The 22,590-nt window shown below is 39.3% G+C and overlaps 3 protein-coding genes across 3 annotated transcripts; all 3 read right to left on the reverse strand.

Moving 5' to 3' along the window:
* Positions 1-1,599: 1,599 nt before the first annotated feature.
* LOC110697266 lies at positions 1,600-13,168 on the reverse strand. Its single transcript, XM_021874631.1, has 4 exons — positions 12,989-13,168; positions 12,242-12,433; positions 2,400-2,587; positions 1,600-1,944 (listed from the first exon to the last, which is right to left on the reverse strand). The coding sequence occupies exons 2-4, from the start codon at positions 12,426-12,428 to the stop codon at positions 1,783-1,785; spliced, it is 537 nt and encodes a 178-aa protein (XP_021730323.1). The 5' UTR covers positions 12,429-12,433; positions 12,989-13,168; the 3' UTR covers positions 1,600-1,782.
* Positions 13,169-14,492: 1,324 nt separating this feature from the next.
* Positions 14,493-17,316, reverse strand: LOC110697267 (jasmonate-induced protein homolog). Its single transcript, XM_021874632.1, has 2 exons — positions 16,600-17,316; positions 14,493-14,884 (listed from the first exon to the last, which is right to left on the reverse strand). Exons 1-2 carry the CDS (start codon positions 16,981-16,983, stop codon positions 14,699-14,701), a joined length of 570 nt encoding a protein of 189 aa, XP_021730324.1. The 5' UTR covers positions 16,984-17,316; the 3' UTR covers positions 14,493-14,698.
* A 2,303-nt stretch (positions 17,317-19,619) lies between these two features.
* LOC110697268 (jasmonate-induced protein homolog) lies at positions 19,620-21,828 on the reverse strand. The gene is made up of 3 exons (XM_021874633.1): positions 21,597-21,828; positions 20,430-20,847; positions 19,620-20,033 (listed from the first exon to the last, which is right to left on the reverse strand). Exons 2-3 carry the CDS (start codon positions 20,811-20,813, stop codon positions 19,854-19,856), a joined length of 564 nt encoding a protein of 187 aa, XP_021730325.1. The 5' UTR covers positions 20,814-20,847; positions 21,597-21,828; the 3' UTR covers positions 19,620-19,853.
* Positions 21,829-22,590: the final 762 nt, after the last annotated feature.

Here is a 22,590-nt window from a genome sequence, read left to right on the forward strand (position 1 = left end):
TATTTTTTTCATGTGGGAATTGAATTGCATACTCCAACAAATATGACAAAGAAATGAAACATGCACGATCACTATTACGTACATATTGTGTGTTCTTTGTACCTTCTTGATCAAATCGGGATTGTTGAGAGGAACACCTTCAGAGTTTCCCATCGAGCATAATCATAAGTTAGGTTTGGTAAATGGAAAAGGTGCAAGAGGATATGGCAAAATATGGGTGCCTTGTGGTTGAATTGTCAAGGTATTCTACTTTGATATACATGTATACTACTATATGAAATATGAGATATGAAAGTGCATTGAAGCTTAATTGTCCATTTACTAGGATATCTTTGACAGGGTGGCTTGTGTTACTTACCTTTTTCTTGGTGTCTTGATAAATCAAGAAGCAACATACAATATTTCGTTTGTTCCTTTGCGAAAGCAGCTAGGGTATCGTTCGATGACTTGTAATTTAAAATGTTAAAGAAATTGCTTGGTAATTTATAAAGGGTGCATCATTTATGCGCAAGGTATGCAACTCATTTTTTATAGTTATTCTGAGATACGTACATTGCTCAAAACCCGGTGTTACATAGGAGAACGAAACACATTTAACTGAATCGTCATTTTGTGAGAGACGTTATCAAAGATAGGCAATTTCAATTGCTATGGCATCAGACAAGAATAGAATATATAGTAAATATTTTTACCAAAGCGTTGGGAAAGGCTCGATTTATGCTTATTCTTCAAAAGTTGGGCATAGGAAATTCGGAATCTTAATGCTCCAATTTGAGGGAGGTGTTAACAAATTTAGTGTTCTAGAATCAAGAGAAGTTTTTATATATTAAAGGAGTATGTGAATAGTGTCTATTTCTAAGCATTGTGATTAAAAAAAAAAAAGAACGTTGGAAGTATACAGTGTATACTACGATCATGTTCACTTCAACTTATTTTTGCTGAACTGAAATAATTTTTACTGAACTAAAATTATTTTGGTTGAACTTAAATTATTTTTACTGAACTGAAATTAATTTTGCTAAACTGAAATTATTTTTTTTACTGATACTCTATTATATTTCTTCTTACTGAAATTATTTTACTGAATTGAAATTAGTTTTAGTGAATTGAATTTATTTTTACTGAAATGAAATTATATTTATTGAATATTATTTTTCTAAGGTGAACTGAATAGGGCCTACCACCATTTCATATATTATTTGTATCATTTGCCAAAATATAGATGTTTCATATTCTTTGCAACTAATATTTTTGTTTCCTTTTTAAGCTGTTATTATTCCTAATCTCTCTCCTCATCACAGACATATCTATTTTTCTCTCTCCATATAACACTAAAAAAACAAAAATTTCCCGTGCAACCCTCCAAAGTTGCAAATTATAAGAAAAATCAAGAAATAGTGTATTGAAGTTGAATTAATGAGGATGGAGGATGCGAAATTGAGACTTAATTATCAAATTATTTCATTTAACCCAAAAAAAATGGTTAAGGGTATGGTAGTGAAAAGGCTTCCAATGTTATTGTAACCTTTATTTTCAATTTGGCTGGTATATATATAAGCAATTTAAGTTTAACAAAAAACAAGTTACAACACACTCACATCACAAAATATAAAGATTTAGTCATATATAGCACAAACATGCTTGCATTACAAGAGAGATCTTTATTTTATTAATATAAACAACTAGTGGCTTATTATTGTGAAATGCGTATGCACTTGCATAACACAAGCAGCAGGAACCTCATTTAGCAAGCCATTTGATTAATAACCATAACATAATAAGCTAATTCGAGAAATATGCAACTAGGGCAAAACCATAGTTTAGAGCATATATCTTCCCTCCCAAAACTGGGTCCTCGTATTCGCTTCTATATCCAGATGCGTCAAGTTTGACTTTGATAACGTTCCAGTCAACTGGTCCCGCTGGCCCAGCTTCTACGTAAGCCTGTACACAATATAATTCCGACAATTGTTATATTCTAGGGCATTTCAAAGGATGTTGTAGATCGATTTTACATTATAAGACCCGTAAAAGGTTTAATAATATCAACAATTTTTTTTTTTCATTTTACTTCCTTATTACTAGATAACTGTACAATTTGTCGTTTTTTCACAGTCTCAAATACACTAATTATTATTGAGACGCTTTCAACATTTTCTCACTCGAATATGTTTTCTTTTAAACTTTGTCTTTAAAAAGAGAAATTATTGTTCAAAGTGTTTTAAACTTTGACCTTAAAAAAATTGTGCAATTATTTAGTAATGGAGGAAGTATTACTGTATTAGTCAAGTGTTGAAAGTGGGGTTTGTAATTGTAAATGAAAAAGTAGGTTGGAGTTTAGAGATGAAAGTGTTACTACCTTTATTTTAAGGAAATTAAAAAAGAAAAAATTGTAATACCTTCTTTTTTGGAGTGTCAAAAGCCACAAGCCATTTCCTTGAAGTGGACTCAGTACCATCAGCATAAACAATTCCCCCTACAGATCCTTCTGGAAGCGGTCCTTGGTGCTCGAACCGGACTTCTTCATCCTGAACTGGAATGAACTCGGGGTAGGACGTCACCGGCTTTCCAGACCAGTTATACTCACTGTTTGGGTCCAATTTAGTCAAAATTGGGCCTGAGCACTAAATGATCCAATTAAAAGCCCAAGGTCAAGGTTCAACTCTCCAATTGCTCAAAAGTCAAAAGTCAGCCCACAAAGTAAGCCAATTGGGCTAAAGCCCAACCTCTCCAAATATGATGAGGTATAAAAGCCCTCATATTAACACATTCAAGAGGACATCTCATAACATCACATACGAGATCAACGAGATCAGACACAACAACAGACACAACATCACATGCATTATCTCATACACGGATTATTCCAACTCATACGCTCATTCTTGCATTGAGAAATACTCCACAAAAGCCTCAAGCTACAAACTCTCTTGCATAGTGTCTTCCTTTTTACACATTGTACTGACTTTAGCATCGGAGGGGCCTTCCTCGGAAACACCCCCGAGGCTAGTTTACGTGTGTTCACTGTGCAGGAAACCTTCGGCCCAACACAGCTTGGATCGAATCCAGTCTTCTCCATTTTAGTGGACCTTCGGCAAGGTCCCATTGTTTTCAACCGAAACAATTTGGCGCCGTCTGTGGGGAAGACTTTCAAAAATCTTTAAGCCAAATTCCTAACCAAGATCATCTTGCAATTGTCTTAGCAGCCATGGCTAAGAACCGCAAGAGCAAAAGCCTCCGTCAAGGAGCGGGCGAAAAGCCTAAAACCCCTACACCATCGCCCTCGCCGGACCGGAACTCTCCCAAGGGTGCCGGCTCGGGGGGAGGATCACACAAGGAGGATTCCCTATCTCCTATAATGCATGACTCTCAATATAGGCCGGACCACTCTCGGTCTAGCAGGGGTCAGTCTGATCATAGGACATATTCAGTGTCCCGAAGCCAACCATCGGCTGCACGGCCTCATGCCCACACTCGGCCGGAGACCCCTTTGACGGGGCCCAGTTCGGAAGAGGTGGCAAGAGCGCTGGCAGTACTCATGGAGGCAATGAGGGCACAGAATATGCCACCGCCTCGTGATCGAACTCCTCCGCATACCCGGCGTCAGCGGAGGAAGTTAGACCATGACGGTGGGAAGCTTCCTTCCTTCCGGGAACTGGAAGAGTGGGAGGAGGATTCTTGGAAAAATGAAAAACAGAGGAAGAAGAACTCTCAATTATTTAAAGGATCCTCATCCTCAAGACCAGCAGCGCATAAGAGCAGCAGCTCAGCTTCTCGGCCAGAATCTACTCGCCGGGAACCTGAGACTGCTCGCAGAAGCGTCCTTGACCGACTCGGCGGCCAGGAACCGAGCGTGCGTAGTCGCCTCACGTTCCCTGCAGCCGAGGCCCAGACTTCCCAGCCAGGGGCGAAAACCACTCCTACCTCTCTGAGAGGGCGGAGCGCGGTCCCTTCGGCCAGGAACAAGGGCAAGGCCATTATGCTTCCCGCTAGTTCACCATTCGAGCAATGGATACTAGAAGAGCGCGTACCCACGGTTAAAATACCGTCGCATATCACATATGACGGGACCACGGATCCGAAGGACCACGTGGCCTCGTATGAGACTCATATGCATCTTTGCCCTAGATCCGAGGCGACTTGGTGCAAATATTTCCCAACCACTCTCAAGGGGGTCGCGCAAGCGTGGATCTCCAAGGGAGTAAGGCAAGGCTCCATAACAGGTTGGGATGATCTGTCCTCCAAGTTCAGGAGCAAGTTTTCCACGGCAAACCGCCGAGAGAAGACTACCGCAGAGCTCATGGGTCTGCAACAGGGGGAAACCGAAAGCCTCCGAGACTACCTGACCCGTTTCAGTAACGAGTCATCAAGCGTCTCTCAGCTGGACCAGGGGCTAGCTGTTTTTGCAATGCAGAATGGCCTTCAGCCAGGAAAATTCCTAGACTTCATGGTCATGCATACCCCGCAGACCTTGGAGGAAGCTCTTAGTGCTTCGGATAAGTTCATCCGAGCCGAAGAATGGAATAAAGCAAAAACCCAACCTCAATCCGGGGGAGGGAAACAGAGGCAAATACCCTTGTCTGAAGGCCAAGGCCATAAGGCAAAGGGAAAATCAAAGGCCTCGGAGCCATCTTCGGCCAGCGACCTAAAGAAGGACAGGTTTGCCTCATACACAGGCAGATACGAGTCCTACACTCCGCTCTCTCTTCCACGCGCCAAAATTTACAGTGTGACGAAGGAGGAGCAGAGTTACCGAAAGCCGAGACCACTCCCAGAGTGGTATCAGCGAAAAAATAAAAATCAGTGGTGTGAGTTCCACGAGTCTTCGGGCCACAACACTGAAGAGTGTATCCAGCTGAAGGACCAGATAGAGGACATGGTCCGGAAGGGATACTTGAAAAAATACATCGCGGATCACCGCGAGAAAAAAGAATCCGAGAGGCTAGCAAAGGACCCTCGGCAGGACCTTGATTTCCCCCGGAAAAACAGTAAAAAACCGGAGGGGAAATTCCCTCCGATCAATGTTATCTCGGGAGGAATATACTCTCGGAGGGAGCACAAGCGTCACCTTAGAGCTTTGACTCACCAGGTGAACAACGCTGACATTCAATCTCCCCAGTCGCCGGTGCCGAACATGACGTTCACAGCCGCCGACTGCCGGGGGATTACGTTCCCTCACGAGGATCCGTTGGTGATCATCGCCACGGTGGCCAACCACGACGTCAGTAAGGTCCTTGTTGACGGTGGCAGCGGAGCAAACATTCTGTTCCGAAAGGCCTACAACCAAATTAAGCTGAAGCCCAAGCACCTTACGCCGGTACCCTATCCGGTATCCGGGTTCAATGGGGCTTCAACTTATCCAGATGGGAAGGTGACACTTCCTGTCACCATCGGTTGCGATGAGGCAGCCCGGAACGTCATGATTGAGTTTTTGGTCATCGACGCTCCTTCAGTGTACAACGTGATTTTGGGGAGACCCATAATTCACGAGATCCAAGGGGTCGTCTCAACTTATCATCAGCTGATGATTTATGTCTCAGACGCCGGCTTCCCCGAAAGGATACAGGGCAACCAAAAGGACGCCCGAAGGTGCAACTACCTCAAGCCATCCAGTAGTCGCCCAGATAACGACAAGGATGAGGAGGAGAAAGAAAAAGAAAGAGAGCCAAGCACAAAAAAGCCGAAAGGCCTAAGTGCTTCGGCCCAAGGATCAGTGCCCAGAGAAAAAGGTCCCGAAAGGGAAAAGGTTGACTCTTCATCTGAGCCGAAAGACTCAGAGAGCCAGCCGAAGAACACAAAGACTGGGACACCTGCTGACATTGGCAGCAGACCAGATTCTGAAGAGTCCAGTCCATCAGCAATGGACATGGACCAACAGACTGAAACAGCAGAGTTGGCCGAAGGAGATGCTGAGAAATGTGTAACAATCGGGATGGACCTTGATCCTAACACCCGTTGTGAACTTATTCAGCTCCTGCGGGATAACAGAGATGTGTTTGCTTTCTCGGCAGCTGATATGCCCGGGATAAGTTCAGACCTCATCTCCCATAACCGAAGGGTCCATGCAAGGCCTCTCAAAATTGGGGATCTTGTCCTTCGGAATGCTGCTGCAGTTCAGAAAGGCCGAATCCATGGGAAGCTCTCAGCTACATGGGAGGGACCTTATGAAATTTACGATGAGCTTCAGCCAGGGACATACCGACTTCGGCAGTTGGATGGAACTGAGTTGAAGAATCACTGGAATGCTGATGTACTGAAAAAATACCATGTGTAAACCCTTCGGGGCAGAACAATCTTTGTAAGTACATTTTGAACTAATGACAGGCCTTGGAGCCGCCATTTATATAAAATTTACAACTGTTTATCCTTTCAAAATTTTCTTTGTTCTATCTACTCTTTGAGGGTTTTTTATTCAGCCTCGTCTGAAGCCTTCGCCTTCGGGTAACTGGGTTTCAGATTGCTGACAAAACCTGTCTTTTTAAAGAACACCGGTCTTTCAGCTGAAGTCAAACTTCAGTAAGACTTGTTCTCCAAAGACATGAGTCCATGGACAATTCTGGGATATTGCCTTAACTGAGCCTTGTATCCCAGAGAGCCATTATCCGAAACATTGCCTTAAGTTGGCCCTGTGTTTCGGGTATCCATTTTTCAAAGATAGCCAGAAAATCAAGGATAACAGCAACAGTTGAAAATTTTTAAATCAGCCTCGTCTGAAACCTTCGCCTTCGGGTAACTGGGTTTCAGATGGCTTACAAAACTCATGTCTTTTTAAAGAACACTGGTCTTTCAGCTGAAGTCAAACTTCAGTAAGACTTGTTCTCCAAAGACATGAGTCCATGGACAATTCTGGGATATTGCCTTAACTGAGCCTTGTATCCCAGAGAGCCATTATCCGAAACATTGCCTTAAGTTGGCCCTGTGTTTCGGGTATCCATTTTTCAAAGATAGACAGAAAATCAAGGATAACAGCCTTTTTAAATCAGCCTCGTCTGAAACCTTCGCCTTCGGGTAACTGGGTTTCAGATGGCTTACAAAACTCAGTCTTTTAAAGAACACTGGTCTTTCAGCTGAAATCAAACATCAGTAAGACCTGTTCTCCAAAGACATGAGTCCATGGACAGTTCTGGGATATTGCCTTAACTGAGCCTTGTATCCCAGAGAGCCATTATCCGAAACATTGCCTTAAGTTGGCCCTGTGTTTCGGATATGCGTCTTCTTTAAGAACGCTGGTCTTTCAGCTGAAGTCAAATTTCAGTAAGACTTGTTCTAAAGAGGTTAGTCCCAGAAAGCTAATATCCCAAGCATTGCCTTCAGTTGGCCCTGTGTTTCGGATATCCAACTTTCAGACAGTCAATCTTCAGTAAGACTTGTATCCCAGAAGCATTGCCTTAAGTTGGCCCTGTGTTTCGGATATCTATTTTGAAGAAGTTCAGAAATTGCTTATTCAACTAAAGTCATACTTCAATTTCTGTGGGGGCAAGAAGCACGCAGTGCAGCTATGTTCGGCAGAGTTGAAGAAAAGAAACAGTAAAGCATTCAAAAATAAAGCAACTGAAAAAAAAAAAAAAAAATTTTGAGCTACAAGTTCAATAATTCAGTATCGGCAGCCGCCCACAAGCGGAAAATAACAGCTGCCGAAATACGTACATAAGCAAAAAAATAAAACTGCTGTACGACAAGGCAAGCTGAAGCAAAAAACAAGGCAAAAAACTCAGAAAGCGGCAAGTCTAAAGTTAAGCACATGATGAACCGCAAGATTCTGAAGACGACTGCCCGAGTTCCTATGCTTCAGCCGGGGGATCAGACTGATCAGCGTTGAGTCCCATGGTGGCCTCAGCCCCAGCAGCCGAAGAGGCGGGCTTTGCATTTTGCCGAGCCTCCCTTTCCCTCTGCTCAGCTTCCAACTCCAGTCTTTCAGCTTCCTCTTCGGCTTCCTCAGCCTTAAGAATTTCAGCTTCAGCTGGAGTTGCATACTTCATGTGAGGGTCTTCGGGATTCTGGACCCACTCAGCACATTTAGACCAGTCCAGCTTCGGCTCAGCATGAAGGCAGAGTCTTCGGCATACTCGGAATCCGTTTCTGAAACCCATCTCATATTCCTCTTGGGTATAAACACGGACCTTGAGTGAAGCCTCAGCATCAGCCAGCTTCTTCTGGGTCTCCTCCAAGTCTTCCTTGGATTTCTTCAGCTGTTCAGCGACTTTGGAGGAGGAACCCTTCAGCTCATTCAGCTCTTGCTGAATTTGGAAAGCCTTTGTCTGAGCTTGGGCCACTTCAACTTTCTGGATCAGCAGTTGATCCTCAGCCTCTTGGAATTTAGCTCTTTGAGCTTCAGCAGCAGCAGCAGCCTCTGAGAGTTGGACGTCTTTGGCCAAGAGCAACTCTTCAGCAGCCATTCGGCTGGCTTCAAGAGCCTCTAGACGCTGCTGCACTTCAGCTTGTGCAGCAGTTCCTTCTTGAATTCGGCTCTCAATAGCAGCCTTGAATTTGGAGACGTCCACTCCCATATGCTCCTGGAGGAATTTTTCCCCTTCCATCAGTGGGGGAAAAACCTCCATCTCCATAGCATCGCAGAAGGTTTTCAGAGCTTCGGCAGCTTTTTTACCGTACTCCTCAACCTCCTGCTGCTTCTCTTCAGCTGCTGCTTGCTTCAGCTTAGCAAGCTTAACTTCCTCTTCAGCCACCTTCCTTTCGTGCACAGCAGCGTCTACCCTATCTTGTAGGGTATCAATCAGCTCTACAGTGAGAGTCTGATTGTGCACGAACTGAAAACAGGAAGACAAAAAAAAAAATAAGTAATAAAAAAAAAATAGAGCTGAATTTCGGAGGAAATGAAGGAAAATTACCTGCATCATCAGCAGTTGGTTAGACCTGGCTGGGTCAGGAACTGATCTACTGGATTCGCCCATCCCAGCAGTGGCCTTCAGCGACCAGATCCTTGCCCTGTCTACTTCGGACATGCCAGCAAAACTGCCGAAGTAGGCTTCAGCTCCTTCTCGGTTTTGACCCCATATGAGGTCCCAGATGTGATCTGGGATTGGAATTCGGGGGGCCGAGAAACCCATTTCTCCAGAATGCAGAGTCTGGAAAGAAGGGAAGGACGACGATGGAGCTTGATTAGCTTTGGTTGTCTCAGCATCGTCCTTCTCAGAGGAGTCAAGTACTATGACCTCCTCTTCTTCAGGGGTGAGGACGAAAGCCTCAACCTCTCTTGCGATATCTGCCGTGAAGCCTTCAGCACTTGACATCACGGCATCTTTATTTCCGTGCTCAGCAGCACTCTCCTTGATTTCTTCTTGGACCCCTCCCTTAGGTTCGGGAGTCCTCTGATCCACCTCCATCTCAGGAGGTGGCGGAGGGGTCTTTTGAGGAGATTGGGGTGTTGGCTGGGGATTCCTCGGCGATCCATTGCCTTCCTCAGGTTCCCTTATTGCGACGCCGATGGTCATCGGCCTCTGCTGAAAGTCATGAGGGCCGATGATGGCCATCCTTCGGCGCCTTTTCAGAAGGGGCTGCTCGTCCATATCTGAGTCTGAAGACTCTTGTATTTGATCTTCGGGACGAACAGGAGCTTTGCCTTCTCTGTGTCTGTTACTCTCTTCAGACTGTAACAGACAGGGGGGAAGAAGAGTGTGAGTAAAAAAAAAAAAAAAAAAAAAAAAGAAGAAAAGAAAAAAGTTGTCTGAAAGCTCACCGAGGTTTTCAGCAAAGCCTCGTCTTCTTCAGCTGCTCTAGCTGCAGCTTCGGCTTCAGCAGCTCTGGAGGACCCTTCTCCTCCTTCACAAGCCTCAAGTACCCGTGCAACCTCTTCGGCTGTGCGGGCAGCTTCAGCTTCTTCGTTCAGCAGCTGAAACCAAGGGTCTCTCTTCTTCCACCAAGGCTTCTGCCTCTGATACAGAGCAACAGCCTCAATTTGGAAGTGGGAAGAGTCCAGATGAACTTCCCTATGCCTCGGCTCAGTGATAGACGGGGCCCGTTCAGTTACAACTCGCTCTCGGTTAACACCAAGACGAGCGTAGTTAATACCAACGTTGGTCTCGTCCCGCTCTGAAAAAAGGAAAGGGAAAAAGTTTAGCTCAGATATGTTGGCACAGCATAAAAAAGCAAAGCGAGAGAAGAAAAAGAGGTAGTTAAAAAGCCTCGGCCCCAGCCGAAGAAGCTTACCATCCTTAAACTTTCGGCTGAGGCCAACAGCTGCTAGCATATTCTCTTGGAAAACGTAATGCGTATCGGGGAGCCAAGTCTCCGGGATATGCTGCATTCGACCACTTCCCCCCGGGTTCGGCAGCTTGCCGAAGATATGTTGCTGATCCAGGTTCGGATCCGCCCCGTTATCTGCGGGGGGACCTAGACTTCCCATTTCGGGATCAGGCTCAGCTAAGTACCGGGGAGCGCTGAAGACACAAGGGTGGCCCGGATCTATGGGTGCCCTAACCCAAATCCATTGACCTCTCCAGTCCTTGTCTGAAGAGTCATTTGGCCACATGGTCAAATATTGGGGCCGGGACTCAATCCGATACCACCCAGAACCATGGCTTCCGTGCCCACTCTGAATATTTGGCACTAGCCGATGGAGCTTTCTGAAGCAGTGCAGGTTCGGCACGTATCTGAAGAACTTGCAGACCCATAAGTATGTCATCACCCTTCGGATGCTGGTGGGGGTTAGCTGACATAGGGAAATGTTGTAATGGATCAGCAAGTCTCGGACGAAAACGTCCAAAGGGAACCTCAGCCCATACTGAAGCTGTCTCGTGTACACCCCCACATACCCCGGGGGTGGACGATGGATTCTATCGCATGCTGAGGGCATTCGGCACCAATATCCATCAGCTTCAAAAATGCCGTAGTGCAACTCAATTTGCTCAGCAAATCGATATTGATCGGCGTTCTCTACCCACCATGAGTAGGGGCGGTTCTTTATCATGGCCGAAGCGACTTCGGCATTCTCCCACTCTGAAAACCCAGGGAGGATATCCCAAAGGACAGCGGGAATTTCATCGTCCCGTCCAGAAGCACTCGGCTCATCCGTTCTTTGAGGAGGAGCCGAGGAAAGGGGAGTCGCCCTAATCCCATCAGCAGGGTCAGACTCCGGCCTTCGACCATTCCAGGTCCCAATCCTATTCCTAGGATCGGGAATCGGCCTTGCTCTTCTTGGAGCACGGGCTCTACCTCTAACTCCTCTTGCCATGGACTATTTCGAAGAGAAAAGTCGAAAGAAGAGGGGAAGGAGTTCGAATTCGAAGAAAAATAAACTGAAATCAAAGGAATTTACCTTAATCTGAAGCGAAATTTGCCGATTTACGAGTTCGTAGTGGCAAGTCTCAGTTTCTAAGCTCAATGCTCGGGGGAATTTGCGAAGTTTTGATACGGATTCTCGGTTTCTCTCTCGAAGAATTCTGGGTTTGTGTTGGTGAATAAGTGAGGAGAATGACGCGCCTCTGTTTATATCTCCAGGTACGGGATACGAAGAGTCTGTGCTTTAATTTCTCTTAAGTACCCACTAAGTAACCATTAAACACATGTCTTGTGATTAAACCGCCCGTTATCCGTCCAACTTCCGCAAATCATTAACCGTTGTTATCTCATTAATTACGGTTTAAATTCAAATTTTTGGATCAATTAAATCATTTACTTCCCTCCTTTTCTGAGTTAAATCAAACCCGACCCGTCATTCTTCCGAATCGGGTCTGGGGGGCAAGTTGTTTGGGTCCAATTTAGTCAAAATTGGGCCTGAGCACTAAATGATCCAATTAAAAGCCCAAGGTCAAGGTTCAACTCTCCAATTGCTCAAAAGTCAAAAGTCAGCCCACAAAGTAAGCCAATTGGGCTAAAGCCCAACCTCTCCAAATATGATGAGGTATAAAAGCCCTCATATTAACACATTCAAGAGGACATCTCATAACATCACATACGAGATCAACGAGATCAGACACAACAACAGACACAACATCACATGCATTATCTCATACACGGATTATTCCAACTCATACGCTCATTCTTGCATTGAGAAATACTCCACAAAAGCCTCAAGCTACAAACTCTCTTGCATAGTGTCTTCCTTTTTACACATTGTACTGACTTTAGCATCGGAGGGGCCTTCCTCGGAAACACCCCCGAGGCTAGTTTACGTGTGTTCACTGTGCAGGAAACCTTCGGCCCAACACAGCTTGGATCGAATCCAGTCTTCTCCATTTTAGTGGACCTTCGGCAAGGTCCCATTGTTTTCAACCGAAACACTCACCAACCTTTTGCAAGGTTACATTGTTCTTAGTACGGTTTACAAGAAAACCTTGAGTAAGCGATTGCTCCTCAGCCTCAACCTTTCCTTCCGAAGCTATTTTACCCTTTGCTTTTGCCATCAGCTCCTCTATTGCAGCTATTTCCTTGTTGCTTAGCACCGATGATGGGACTTGTTGGGTTGAAGCCATGTTTTCTAGTCCATGTTAAACAATAGATCGAATAAATAACTAACATAATTCGACTTTTTACACTATTTTTTTCCTAACTTTTATCGCTAATAATTATTGTGTTTAATATAATTGTTATTGTGTAAAATGTTGTTAAATATGTAGTATATATTAGAATAAAGTTTCATAATATTATTAACTTTACAATAATTTTACTTATTTTAATTTAGTTATATACTAGTATATATATTAATGGATCAAGCTAAGCTAGTGCATTAACAAATACAAGTATGTAATATTTGAATGTGTTAGCTAGTTATCCCCATCTGTCACCTATATATGGATGTTCCATAACTATGGGAGATAAGGGAAATTTTAGCAATATAAATTGATGAGAAAGTACATACATACTTTGTAATTGAGAATATATGAGATATTATGTTTATCATTCTTATGCTACACGTACTGGTTTAAATTAATCTTATATATACTGATATACACGTTATTGAGCTAAAACCTCGCATAATTTAAGTCAACCTGACCCAGCAATGAATGATTAGGAGGCAAACTGAGTTACATACCTTAATTAACTTTGATAAGTTATAGTGAAGAGCGCTAGCACTGAAAAAAAAATGTATTTGTTGTGAGATAATACAATGCCTATAAGGGCAAATCAACTGCAAATTTATAGAAAGGAAATAGATCTAAGAACAAGAGCACTAGAAGCACATCTAATAATAGATCTTTTGTTTTTCGACAAAGCTAAGCAATATTGCGAACTTATTCTCAATTAAAAAGATGTTTCAAGACACGTACACGCACAACACACACTGTATAAGTCAATTTATTCTGTTGCCTTATTAATTTGTCAAAATAAATTAAGTAAAATGATCTCCTCACATATGCTACCCTATTGCTTTACTTGATGAATTTATTGCGAATTAGGTAAAATGATCTCATCATAATATTGCGAATTTATTCTCAATTAATTTGTCAAAATGAATTAGGTAAAATGATCTCATCATAATATTTTATTCTCAATTAATTTGTCAAAATAAATTAGGTAAAATGATCTCATCATATATGTTTCTCATCTTGAATAAAAATAATTAATTGTGAGCTAGTCTTGCTCAAGTTCTATGCTACCCTATTGCTTTACTCGTTGTATATGCTTAGGCATACTTTATTCAAGGAGTTTCATATTCCAAACTAAGTTTATTTTAGAGGACAACTCAATCAAAAGTTTAAACTAATGGTTGATGCCTGATGAAGCCCAAGATCGAACTTTTTTTTTTTTAATTGACACAACTTGTTTTCGATTTATCTAACAACCTATCGATATATTGAAGGTGTCAATATATTAATTTTATAAGTAAACTAATAGAATCGTAAAAAAGGGAATGATCCGATATTAGTATCTACTAAGCATCATAATGTTTGGAATTCGGTACCTCTATCATTTTTGTGGGCATATAAATGCATATAAAGGAACCTCGTGGATAAAATGGATAAGCAAACACAGAATACAAATTCATTTAGTGGAGGTCAATGTTTCCTTTTTATATAATTATTGATAGATAAGGCATACTTTTATTTGAAGGAGATTCATATCTTGAAATAAAATTTATTCCAGATGAGAGACATGATTAGTTTTGCACTGTACTAGTTTTCTTTTCTTTTTATTTATTTATTAAGTTATTTTTAAAAAAAAATAATTGGCTTGAGTCATTTTATTTTAGGATGCCCTGATTTATCACTGTTTAATATTAGTAATATCAACTTTATAATATTTTTTTTACTTTAATTTAATTTTTTTTACTAATATTTAAAGTAGGCATCCTACAATATTACTTTAAAAATATTTAAAATAGGCATCCTATAAAATTAGTAATATTTTAGGATGCCTAGATTTAAAATAATATCAACTTTTTAAATATTTTTACTAATATTAAAAGGTTGATATTACTTTAAATTATTAATACCTACTTAACAACGTATTTCAATATAAAATATTTCAAGATAAAATTTGTTTTTAATTCATAATTAAAAACTACTACTATATAATCAAAGTTAGTATGTGAATAATGAAAGAAAGAAAAAAACGTCCAACGTATTATTTATTATGGGACGGAGGGAGAATTAAACATGAACAATGTGATACAGAGTAAGATTTAAAGATGATTTTTGAGAAATTAAATAGCTTGCTTGTTATGAGTGATCTATCCACGCGACCACGCGTACATTATTATTAAAAATTACTCCTTTGGATCCCAGTTCTTAATTGCAGAGAGTTAAACAGCTCCAAAATCTGCAGTAATCAATGCAAAGCTACCGTTTGGATTGATATCAGCAGCAATGGTGGCATTAGTAATCGAGTCTTTGAAGTAATTGTAGGTTGGTGACGCATTCAGCCTATTTAAGATTGTATTCCAATCTATGCTTGTGTAATTTGTACTTCGCCCACACTCAACATGCACCTACAACAAAATATATATTTTTAATATGTAGTTTATTTAAAGAGCTAATTTATAAATTTATGAAAAAATAAAAATTAGGGTATTTTCATTTTTACCACCTTCAAATAATGACTTTGTCGAATTTACCACCTCCAAAAAAAAAAGATTTACTTTACCACCTCATAAAAAAATAAAACATCAGTTTTACCACCAATCACCTCCAACTAACGGATTCCGTCCATAAATCCGTTAGTGGGGCCTACCTTGCACACGTGTCGCCATATTATTGGGTAAGTTTTAAAAAAAAATTAAAAAAATCCCCATTAATCAACCGGTGTTGCTGCCACCGTCAGGACCCCCACCGCCGACCAGCCACGACCAGCCCCCACCACCTAACCGCTACGACCAGCCCCCACCACCTAACCGCGACCAGCCCCACCACCGCACCGCACAGCCACAACCACCTTTCCACCAATTTTTCTTTATTTTTTTGCTCTGTTTTCTCGAAAGCCACAACAATGGCGTCTCTTCCAATGGAGTTAATCACCTCCATTCTTTTCGATTACCCACTAAATCACTACTTCGCTTCAAATGCGTTTCCAAGGCTTGGCATTCCTTAATCAATCAACAACACCCATTTAATCAGACTTCATCTCGCTCATTCTCTCTCCTCTGACCGTCGTCTTCTTATCCTCAACCATGGAAGTCACCTGGAATCGACTCCATTGAAGTGGGGTTCTGAGCTTGATGCTAAAAACGATTGACAAGGTTTGATTTACCCAATTCTTTTTCTGGTTTTGAGGTTTCGATTTGTGGGTATTGTAATGGATTAATTGCTTTGGTTTGTAGAAATGTTGATGATAATCGATTTGTATCCTTGTTGTTGGTGATTTGGCTTCTTAGTTTTTGGCAGCCACCAAATCCCGACCACCCATAAATCCCCTTCTAATTCCGACCACTCTAAAAACCCTAGCCACCACCAAATTTCGCACTCCTAAAACCCTAACCACCACCTAATTCCGACCACCTCCCTAACCCACACACCAAATTCCGGCCCCTCCTTAGTCACACACGAAATTCCGACCAACCGAGGTAGTTGATTTCGTTGCTGGTTGGTTTACACGGAAGATCGGGGAAGATGAAGAAGAAACGTCAAAAAGGTGGGCCCTACTAACGGATTCGTGGACGGAATCCGTTAGTTGGTGGTAAAATCGATTTTTTGGAAATTTTGTTGGTGGTAAAGTAAATCTTTTTTTTTTTGGAGGTGGTAAATTCAATTAAGTGGTTATTTGAAGGTGGTAAAAATGAAAATACCCTAAAAATTATAAAAAATATGCTAATTGGTGCCAAATTAAATGAGTAGAATGAAGAAATAAAAATGGAGAATATAAGGAAAGCATAGGTGCTTCAATACAAATACAAAAAATGATAGAGTTTATTTCAAGGGTAATGTTGTATGTAGTCATTAAGGCTATAAATAAGCATTATATGTCCTTTTATTTATCTATTTGGTATTAGTTTATAAATGGATGACAAAATCACGCATAAAATCAGAAAAATTACTTAAACTTTCCTCGTTTAGCTTCTTATACATAGCTTTTAGGATTATTTATTATAGCACTTTTCTTATTATTTTAGTTAGTAAAAAATAAATTTAATTTTGTAAGAATCAAGTGAAGAGAAAGAAAAATATTGATAAATGAAAAGAATTACAAGTACAAATGTACAAAAATTACCCTATTTGGAGTACTAGAGGGATCAGTAGGTGCAGCCCAAGCCAAAAGCCAAACACATTGAACTCCAAGCTTGTTGGTGCCAAAATACACTATTGCGCCCTGGGAGCCATAACCGTGATGGATAAAGCTAGCCGAATCCTTAGAAGGAATGACTGAAGGATAAGCTGCCGGATCCGGAACGATAATCCCATACCAATCTTTCGATCGGGAGAATCGGATACTCGCAAGGGTGGAGTTGCTAAGAGAGACGACCACACTGTTTTGCAAATATTGCAATTGACTCATAACATAACTTTTTGACGAGGCGATAATAGTCTTTGCTAACTCTATCGTCTCATCAACATTTTTTCCCTTCTTGCCATTCATAACAATTGCTGAAGACATGAAAAGACTACAGAATTGAATGAAGCTTGCAGTGTGATGCTATGAAGTCTAACCAAGCAAGCACTTGCCTTATGAAGTACTCCCACTGTTTTCTTTTAATTTACTAAATTTCCTTTTCTAGAAGTTTTATTTTTAATTTATACACTTATAACTTATTTTTGGAAATAAGACCAACCACTTTTCCTCTCATAAATAAACTATTGATGCATGTTAATTATGTATGAGTGAGCCCATAGTATAAGGGAGGCATTCCTCTTATAAATGAGACCTACCACTTTTCCTCACATAAATAAACTAAACAATACGTAAAAAACTCAACAGTAAATAAACTAAACAAAATAGTCACATATACATATATTTTACATTTTTTCTCTCCTAAACTAAACTAAAATTCTTCATCAGTCAATTAAGCTAGTTGACCTCATTTTTTCTCAGTTCCCTCTAGGGCTTTCCTTGAGAGGGTTTTTCTGATTTCTCATTTAGAAGGGTTTTTCTAGCTTCCATTACTAGATTTTTTCTGGTTTTTTTTTATTATTATTTTTTAGGTTTTCCTTCACTTTTCTCTATTTTCTCTCTTTCTCTTTCTTCATCTCTTTTCTTCCTGGTCTCAATTATGAATCTTAATTTGATGGTTTCCACTGGTGTTCTTACAGGTGGTAAGAACCAAAAACTTATTAATTAATTTCAATAACTAGATACCATCTTGAGATGGTGGTTATTCTATTGTGTTTAAACTCCTTATTTGTTCGTCTAATGAGGATTGAAGATCTAGAGTTTCATAAGAGTATTATCACCCAATTAAACAACTACGCATTAGTGGATTTCAAGTCAAATTAGAACCAACTCACATATTGTATTGCTTTAGAAAAACTTTTTAATTAAGACGATTGTTGATTGACTCTATGATGTAATATGTTCTAAGATGTTATGCACTTATGTTGAAATTTTAGATTTCTTAGAAATTGTTTGTAAGTGTCGTTTGACTATCTTTTATTAATGTAATCTTTTTTTCTTTTTGTAAAAATATATATACGTAATATATAATTTTTTGTGTATTTTTTTTTAATTTTTTTTTATTTTTTGAAAAGAAAAGTTAGTACAGTAAATTAAAAAAATATATAGAGAGAGAGAATTTATGTAAATTTCTTTTGTTAACGTGTACCCCAATAGTTGGAATATTGTTTTTATAAAAATTGAAGACATTAAGATTACTTTAGTGATAAGAACATATTAAAAAGCACTTTTTTAAAATTCCAAATTATATTTTTATGAAGAGAATATTTATAACATATTGGGTATAATATGGTGCAAATGGTGGCACAAGCCCTTTTATGTTGGCCCATGTGTCGTGTCAGTGTGTCTCGTACTCAAACAAGTCATGCCTAGACAATTCAAAAAATAATAGTCGTGATGTGTCTACATTTAACGACAAAATTTCGAACAAAATTTCAAACCACAACCACAAGCCATGGCCATTGTTTGCAAGAAACTCCGTAAGTAGTGTTGTTGTTAAAGAGAGTGCGAGGAGAGATAATTTGTGATGTTGGTGTGTTGGATTTGATGAGGCTAAAGGGTTTTGGAGAAAATCCTAAAGATAGAGAGAGAGAGAGAAAGAGAGAGAGAGGGAGAGAGAGAGAGAGAGAGTGTGTGTGTGTGTGTAAGGGGTTGGTTGAAGTGATTCGAGGGGTGGTGAAGTAAGAGGATGAGAGGGAAATTAGGGTTAGGGTTAGGATTTAATGAGGAGGGAATGAAAAAAGAGAGAGGTTGGGCGGCAGGTTTAATTTTTGATTAAGGGGTTAATTTTTAATTTTTAAAGAGGTACATGGTCAGGGTTGCACCTGTCACCAAGGGATAGAGTCCACTTCACAAATCTAAGAAGGTTTGAACCCAACCATGTGGTAATAAGAGGAATAACCCCTTAGCCTTATAAAGGCTTAATTGTATGTATCTCAATTATAGTCAATGTGGGACACTTATATGTGTTATTTGAGAAGGATATGTTTCAACAAATAACTTGACTTGCGTTTGGTTGAATTGGTTATCTAGCACATTAGAGCATCTCCGATGATAAGCTACAAGGGCAATGTAGCTTGCTTTGCCATATCAATATTTAAGTTACAACACTTTTTGGCTACAAATTGAAGTGTTCCAATGGTGAGCTACAAGGGTTTTGTAGCTTTTAAAAAATTAAATATAAAAAAAATTAATAGTTGTACATATGTCACAATATGAATGAAATTTACTTGTCTTTTTTTTTAATCAAGCATGTAGCTTGTTTGGGCTACAGTAGCTTACATATTGCTTTTTTTTTATTATTCTCATAATGATTAGTATATAGCTAATAGACATTTTATTTAAATTACAAGCAAAACCTTATAATGAAACTATTGGAGTTGCTCTTAGAGCTCTGGCATCAGTTGGACTTTAAATTCAAGCATAATGAAAGATTTTGTGGCGTATTCTATATATGCTCTTTTGAAGTCCTTTGATATACTTTAGAATCCGCTGCGCTGGTCACCACATAAAGTTCCCTAATAATGCTAATGCGTACTTTAATTTTTTTTATTTTTTTTTTTTGTTTTTTTAATGTAATTAATATGTAGAGTATATTTTAAAAGTGATGAGAACCCAAAGCATTAAAAGATAGACGTACTGCTGTAGCTAGTAACTAGTATTCGAAATTTATGATCGATATACAATACCTTTTTTTATTTTTAAACATACAATACCTTTATTTAATAACATTACTAGTACCGTATACTTCGTACATTATTAGTGATAAATTGATAATCAACGTTTTTGTTGCAGAAAGTAGCATACTTGTAGCTAGTAACGCACTCTCCGAGTACCTGGCTTGCGCTTAGGCTCGATCACATGAACGTTGCAAGAATCAAAGCAGAGTCATCGTTTGGGTTGATTTCAGCAACGGCCGTGCATCCAGTAGTTTGGTCCGTGCAATTACTTACTTTGCCAGATTTATCCAGTTTCTCTTGAATCACTTTCCAATCTATGTTCTCGAAGTCCTTTTTATTGCCAGTTTCAACGTAAACCTGAATAATAGATAATCTTCAACAGCAATTTTGAAAATTCTATTATAGTCGCCTCTAAAATGACTATCAAGCACTATACTTAATTTTCATTAGTCGATATTTTATTGACTATAATAGATTTTCAAAATAAATCAAAAATCAGCCAATGGCTGTTAACTACCGTATTGAGTTTTACTATCTTAGATATAAGATTTGTTCTGTTCTCCTTATTCTTATTTATTTTTGATGATCAGACAACATTAAATCATACCAGAAAATTTGATACCGTATCAGATATTTATATAGAGATAATGAGGGACTAGAGTTAAAATTCCAACAAGAATACTACAAAACTTAACAAATTCAGATCGATCAAACTACCTTTATGACCTCGATCTTATTCTGATTATACATTACCTGGTTGTTGGGAGGAACCGAGCCACCGGTAACGACTGGCGCAGACCAAGCCAAGAGCCATGCACCTTCAGTTGTTTGATTGATCTGGCCATAGTACACTACCGCGCCCTTGGAGCCATAAGCAGGGTCCGGCAAATGGCCAAAGCTATCAGAAGATTTGGGGCTAATGCCAGTAGGATAAAAAGGAACCACACTTCCACACCAATCATTGTACTGGAGAAACATCAGCCCAACATCCTTGGTTTCATTACTCATCCCAACCAACGCAGCTTTATGTCCTTGACAACTGTTCCTTATTGGTTTTTCTATCACCTTTTGCTCTGCTTTTTGCATCCCATCTTTCTTGTTTGTTACATATTCCACCTCTATTTGTCTGTTCGCCATGTCTCTCGACGCTAAATTTCGCTCCAATATGCAACTGTATTTGATCATTAATATATTTAATTAATTAATTTTTAAAATAATGTTTATAAATTTCAACAACATTTATAATTCTATTTTAAATGACTAAAAAACACGTCAATGTTTAGTCTATTTTAAGCTAAGTTCAGTCTATTATTAGCATGGTTTATTTGTACCTTTTAGTTTTGAAGTTGTGGTTTCAAATCTCACTATGGGCATTTTAAAAGGTAAAAATGTCATCGACCTCTTACTCTTCTTCGCCGACCACTTCAAAGAGCGAGCATAGCCTGCTAACCCAAACTAAGTTTAATCTGTGTACAATTCTAGTTCAATGGACGTCTTCTTATTACCAGCTAAACAATCAAAATCCATGTAGTCTATATACCTAATAAGTATACCTTACCACAAACTCAAAGGCATGCGTCATTCCTATAATTTTATTCCATTTTTTTTAGTAAAAATAGTAAGAAAAATTTGTAATAACACATCAATAACAGTTGTACAATCATCTACTCCCTTGCCTTTCCCATTCTCTCTTCTCATGGGTCGCAACTCACAACTCTAGTTTGAGTAAGATAAATGGTATAAATTAGTTAATGATTTATAATAATACCACATGAGAATGGTATGACATACATGATATGATGATAAAACTAGCAATAATATAGCAACACAAATATGTTTACTTAAAATGAAAAATAGCCATAGAAATGAACATATGCAAACTGATACGGAGTAATAATAAGCGAGATAAAGAGAACTAACCTTGAGTGTTGAAAATTTGATTGATAAGGTGTCTCCGGTTCTCCACTATAAATATGCTTTGCGGTGCACTATTTATTGTAGAAATTTACACTTGAGAGATAAAACAAAATTAAAGAAAGAAAGGGAAAAAAAAATAAGTAAAGTAATGGTTGACATAGAAATTGAATTCCCATACGTTTTCAGGAATTTTCAATTCCTTTTTTTTTCAACCAAATAATATATACCTAATTTTATATCTCGCAAAAAATGTTAAATTGTTGTATATAATGTGAAATTGAGGTAGTATTTTATATTCCCTTTGCTTTTCATATCATTTCATTTCAAATATTCCTCTTTAATAAATAAATATTTCGAATAATATTCTATTGCGTTCTTTCTTCTTTTGTATTTTAACGAGCCTTAGGCTTTTGAAAATGTTGTTAGTGGTACGTGGGTGCTTGCACATAAAGGGATCGGCTCCAAATTTACTTAAACTCGTCAATAGGGGAAAATTTTGCGATGGTACAATATTTTATAGCCATTGTAATTATAAAATCTTGGTCATACATTTGTCAGTATATATAATTCCATGTCATTCATTAAGTTGATTTAGAACAATTTTTATTTAATTACGTAGTAAAAATATTGGTTTCTTTTTCTCAAAATCAAACTGTTGCAATATTCCCTTCCTCTCTAAACTCTCTAATCCTCATGGTACTCCAAAATTAACTTCATCTGCCAAAATTCCATCAATTAAAACTCTCTAATCCTCGTGATACTCCAAAATTAAAACTTCATTTGCCAAAACTCTCTAATCCTCATGATACTCCAAAATTAAAACTTCATCTACGGTTTGCATCTGTTTAATTCCTCTATTGATAAACTTGTGTCCTATACTGATGTTGATTGGGGAGGATGTCCCGATACTAGGCGATCGGCTTCAGGTTATTGTGTTTTTCTTGGTGACAATCTGATCTCTTGGTCTTCTAAACGACAGCCAACGTTATCACGTTCT

Source organism: Chenopodium quinoa, unplaced genomic scaffold (genome assembly GCF_001683475.1).
Source record: "Chenopodium quinoa cultivar QQ74 unplaced genomic scaffold, ASM168347v1, whole genome shotgun sequence".
NCBI classification, from domain to species: domain Eukaryota; kingdom Viridiplantae; phylum Streptophyta; class Magnoliopsida; order Caryophyllales; family Amaranthaceae; genus Chenopodium; species Chenopodium quinoa.